General features: G+C 40.6%; 1 protein-coding gene across 1 annotated transcript; it reads right to left on the bottom strand.

Moving 5' to 3' along the window:
* Positions 1 to 211: 211 nt before the first annotated feature.
* On the bottom strand, positions 212 to 691 carry LOC120084737. The gene has a single exon (XM_039040561.1). It carries the CDS (start codon positions 689 to 691, stop codon positions 212 to 214), a length of 480 nt encoding a protein of 159 aa, XP_038896489.1.
* Between the last annotated feature and the right edge of the window lie 5,076 nt (positions 692 to 5,767).

The following is a 5,767-nucleotide window of genomic DNA, read 5'->3' on the forward strand; positions in this document are numbered from 1 at the left end:
GGATACGGGACACTCAGCTCAGCTTCTTTTCTCCAAAAATCCTAGTAAACAAGAATGATAGAAAGAATTAGGCTCAACAAAATAAATGAAAAATAAAAAGAGTAAATACTGAATTAAAATATAATCCTAGAAAGCAAGTAAATTTGAATCTTAGCTGCCTCCAGGTAGCGCAAATATTTATGGTCGGTTGCTCGACCATGATGCTTTAATTTCAGATGTAGACCGGTGAGTCCAACCAGTAGGCGATGTCAAAGCAGTCCAATGACTCGCCATCATGGAAGACCTTCAACCTATGCACGTTGACCTTAATAGCCTTCCCTGTCTCAAGATTAACAATATCTACTGCACCATAAGGATAAACGTGAGAAACACTAAATGGTCCAGTCCACTTGGACCAGAGTTTACCAAGCATAAATTTCAACCAAGAGTTATAAAGAAGTACCTTTTTCCCTACCTGAAACTCCTTGGGTGCAAGCATTTTGTCATAAAGATCCTTCGCTCTTTTCATATAAATCAAAGAATTATCAAAACATTCTAAGCTTAGTTTTTCTAGCTCTTGAAGCTGTAGAAGTCTGAACTCCCTAGCTGCCTCTAAGTCCCAGTTGCACTTCTTGACTGCCCAATAAGCCTTGTGCTGGATTTCAACTGGAAGATGGCAAGCCTTACCATAAATCATTCGGTAAGGGGACATCCCGATAGGAGTTTTGAAAGCTATCCTGTAAGCCTATAGAGCGTCATCCAGTCGGAGGCTCCAATCCTTTCTTCCTGGGTTGACTACCTTTTCCAAAATGGTCTTTATTTCCTTGTTGGACACCTCTACTTGCCCATTAATTTGTAGGTGGTATAGGGTGGCAATATGATGTTGAACACCGTACTTCTTCAATAAAAAGGCAATGACCCGATTGCAAAAGTTTGATCCTTCATCGCTGATGATTGCTTTAGGGAAGCCAAACCTACATAGAATGTTAGTCTTCAAGAAACTTGCAACCACTTTAGCATCATCAGTAACTGTGGCCTTTGCTTCCACCCATTTGGAAACATAGTCCATGACCGGAAAAATGTACTTATACCCACAAGAAGAAGGAAAAGGTCCATAAAATCAATCCCCCAAACATCAAATATCTCAGAAAAATAAGATAGGGAATTGTGGCATCTCATTTGTACGGGAAAGTCTACCAGATTTCTGACATCACTCACAAGTTTTACAGACAAAATATGCATCCCTAAATAATGTGTCCCAATATAAACCAGAATTTAAGACTTTCTTGGTGGTTCTCTTGGGACTGAAGTGTCCTCTACATGCATGCTTATGAAAAAATTCAGGGACAGAAAAGAAATCATCATTAGGAACACACCTCTTAACTACCTGATCTGAACAGAATTTCCATAGAATAGGGTCCTCCCAAACATAATACTTTGACTCACTCTTGATTTTATCCTATCTATGTTTATTCATACCATGAGGGAACTCACCAGTGGTCAAGTAGTTCACAATATCAGCGTACCAGGGAGTCATAGAAATACCATTTGCCTGCATCAAAGTGTGGTCAAGGAAGTCTCCATCAGAATTGAGGCAACCTCCATCAGCTACTATTCTGCTCAACTGATCAGCAACGACATTCTCGCATCTCTTTCTATCCTGAAGTCTCAGGTTAAACTCCAGAACCCACCTCAACAATCTGGGCTTGGACTCTTTCTTTGACATCAAGTAGCACAGAGCTACATGGTCAGAAAAAATAATAACTTCAGATCCTATAATATAAGAGCGGTTTTCTAAAGCAAAAATAACAGCTAAAAACTCCTTCTCTGTCATGGTGTAGCTGCATTGAAGCGGGTTGAGGGTCTTTGAAGCATAGTATATCATGTGATGTTTCTTATCAACCTTTTACCCCAATACTGCTTCTACAACATGGTCACTCGCATCGCACACGATCTCGAAGGGAAAATCCCAACGAAGTGCCTAAATAACTGGAGTGCACGATAAGGCATTCTTTAGCACATCAAAACTTCTCCTGCAATCTCCATCGTAATCAAAGGCCACATCCTTTTGAAGGAGAGAGGTCATCGACTAAGCAATCTTACTAAAATCTTTAATGAACCTGCGATAGAAACCTGCATGACCAAGAAACGAACGAACCTCCCTCACATTTGTGGGGTAAGGGAGCTTAGCAATAACATCAATCTTAGCAGGGCCTACCTCTATGCCATGCTCAGATACTATATGTCCTAATACAATGCCATGTAAGGCCATGAAATGACATTTTGTGAAGTTAAGAACCAGGTTAGGCTCAATGCATCTTTCTAGCACCCTAGACAAATTAGACAAACAATCAGCAAATGAGTCTCTATATATAGTAAAGTCATCCATAAAAACCTTCATGCATTTTTCAATAAACTCAGAAAATATGGACATCATACAATGCTTAAATGTGCCAAGAGCATTACATAGTCCAAATTCCATTCTTCTGAAGTCGAAGGTGCCATAGCGACACGTAAAGGTCGTCTTTTGTTGGTTCTCTTGGCTAATCGGGATCTGATAGGAACCTGAAAAACTATCAAGGAAATAGAAGAAGGGCTTTCCAGCTAGCCTTTCAAGCATCTGGTCAATGAAGGAGATGGGGAAGTGGTCCTTTCTAGTTACAACATTTAATTTCCTAAAATCTATACACATCCTCCACCCATTTTGAACCCTAATAGGAATTAAAATAGCCTCATCATTCTTTTACCACAGTAATACCCGTTTTCTTAGGCACTACATGAATAGGACTAACCCAATCACTATCAGGAATAGGATAGATAATACTTGCATCCAAGAGTTTGAAGACCTCCTTCATGACTACCTCCTTCAAGACAGGATTCAAACGTCGTTGGGGATGTTGACAGGGCTTAGCTCTATCCTCCAAGGACATTTTATGCATACACATAGTAGGGCTAATACCTTTTATGTCGGCCAATGTCCATCAAATGGCCAGCTTGCATTTTTGCTATACCTCCACCAACTACTTCTCTTGTTCCTCAGTCAAGTCCTTTGAAATTATGACAGGTAAGGTCTCAGTTTCCCCCAGATAGGCATACTTCAGATAGTTTAAAAGCTCCTTCAACTCCAATTCAGGTGCCTGCAAAACAAAAGGAAGCACCTTGTCAGAAGATTCCTCATCAAAATATGAGGGCATACCTACCAACTCTGTCATAGACATGGCAAGCTCTCCAAGTGGGATCAAATCTTCTAAGTTATCCTCATCGTTGTCATAGATGTCCCATATAACCTCCTGCTCAACAGAGTCAAACACATCAATATAGGACAAAGAATGTACTTGCCCTATGGTGGAAGTTTTCATAGCATCGAAAATACTAAATTCAACAAATTCACCATCGAACTCCACAGACAAAGTGCCCTTATCCACATCTATCTTAGTCTTGGCTATCTTCATAAAAGGTCGGCCAAGTAAGATGGATGCAGATGAGATAGATGTTAGCAAGAAATTAGCAGGAAAAATTAATTCATTGCCTTTAACTAGGACATCCTCTATGACTTCTAATGAGTGTATGAAAGACCTATAAGCTAATTGAATGACAACCCTAGTGTCAGTTAGGTCCTTTAATTTTAATTCTTGATAAATTGAATGAGGCATGATATTTATTGATGCACCTAAATCTAGCATGGCCCTATCAATTTTCTTTTTACCTATAATGTAAGGGAGAGAAAACATACCTGGATCCTTTTGTTTCTCTTGCAAGTTTTTCTGAAGGATCGCAAACATAGATTGACTTACCACCATCATCTCCTTTGCCATGGCCCCTCTCTTCCACATGCAAAGCTCCTTCAGAAATTTGGCATATTTGGGAATTTGCTTGACTGCATCGAAGAGAGGAATATTTATCTCCACCCTTCTAAACATCTCCAAAAGCTCATCGTCCTTGTCTACAACTAATTCTTTTGGCCTTGCGAGCATGGAAATAAAAGGTGCTTTAGGCACATATGCATCCAAAGGAGGATAAGGGTGAGAAGATACTCCCTGTTTGTTTATGGTCGCAAGACGGTTGGATCTGAAGAAGAAATTCTCGGATTCTCCAATTCTGGCTGTTTCATTGACTCAACAGGCGGCTCCAACTCCTTCCCACTCCTCGATGTGATTACACTAACATTTTCTCTAAGAATTGACTCGGGTTCGGATGAGAGTTTGCCAGACTGTCTTTCCAATCTACTCATAGAGGTGGCCAGCTATGAGATTTGGGTTCTCAAAGCTTCAATGGCTTTCATTGTATCCTACTAAAAATTCTGTGTTTCCTGTTGAAATTTTAAAAAGTTGTCAGTAAGACTTTTAACAATATCTTCTAAGGACATACCTGAACTAGACGAAGCTCCATGATGAGGCTGAGCTTGCCCATTCTGCCCTCCCCATTTGAAGATTGGGTGGTCTCTCCACCCAGGATTGTAAGTCTGACTGAATGGGTCCCGCCTTCTGTTTCTCCCATTGTAATTGTAGCCTTCAATGGCATTTACCTCAGGAATTTCTCATTGCGAAGCACTTGGCAAAGGTCAGCTGAATGGCCAGTCCCATGACATACTTGGCAAATAGAAACGGGCTGTCTAATCTCCACTTTCGCCAACTGCTTAACAACAGAAACTAAGTCAGATATTTCTTTCTTAAGTTCACTTACGTCATTGGCGGATTTAACACTAACTGCAACTCTAGTTCCGAATTCTTGAGAATTTGCAGCCGTGGTAGCTATTAGGTTCATGGCCTCGGTCGAGATTTTATTGACTAAGGCTCCTTCTGCGGCTGCATCTATACTACTTTTATTGGTCTGCATCAGTCCCTTGTAAAGTATTGGATCAAGAGTTGGTATGAGATCTGATGATGGGGGAACTTGGCACATGTCTTTTGAATTGTTCCCAATACTCATGAAGGGTCTCCCCATCGAACTGCATGATGCTATAAATTTTCTTTCTGACACTAGCTGCTCGGGATGCTGGAAAGAATTTCTCTAAGAACTACCTTTGCAATTCTTCCCAAGATGTAATGCTTCCTGGTGGAAGAATGTAGAGCCATTCCTTGGCAGCTCCCTTCAATGAAAAGAGGAATGCTCTCATGTTAATCTGCTCCTAGTCACCGCACTAGGTTTCATCCCATTGTACACCACATAGAATTCCTTCGAGTGTTTGTGCGGATCCTCGCCCTGTAGACCAAAAATGCATGAAGTAAGTGAATAAAGCCATATTTAATCTCAAAGTTACCTGTTGTCTCAGGATAGGCAATGCACAAGGGCTGTTGAGTGAAGTCAGGTGTTGCAAGCTCCTTAAGGGTCTTTTTCCGTACAACCATCAGTGGAAAATCTTCAAAAATGCCTTCCTCTCTCAATGTGTCTTCAACATGAATCTCCCTATCAAGCGCAGCTTGCTGTCTCTTTTCTCTTATGATTCTATGCTCCTTCCTGGAAATCTCTGCAAAATACAATTGTTTAGTACCTTTAGAAGTGTGGGTCATGCACCAAAAGGGAAAATTGATTAGCAAGGAGGAACATTACAAGTTTCCAAAATCAAAGATTCCATTGGCTCCCCGATAATGACGCTAGTTTGGTCGGTCACTGTATTCATCGTCATTCGTGAACCTGCACCAAACGTAAATAAAACTTTATATGCACTAAACTAGCACCGAACTAACCTTTTATACTAATTAGTAGTACAAGTAGTAAGTCCGAGGTCGAACCACAGAGAGCCGAATATGGATTCCTCAAAAATTGGAACTTGTAGGTGAAGGAAATC

This window comes from Benincasa hispida, chromosome 9 (genome assembly GCF_009727055.1).
Source record: "Benincasa hispida cultivar B227 chromosome 9, ASM972705v1, whole genome shotgun sequence".
Taxonomy (NCBI): Eukaryota; Viridiplantae; Streptophyta; class Magnoliopsida; order Cucurbitales; family Cucurbitaceae; genus Benincasa; species Benincasa hispida.

Excerpts from the sequence above, each read along its gene's own strand:
- LOC120084737 (XM_039040561.1), bottom strand. The coding sequence starts at position 691 with ATGTCCCCTTACCGAATGATTTATGGTAAGGCTTGCCATCTTCCAGTT.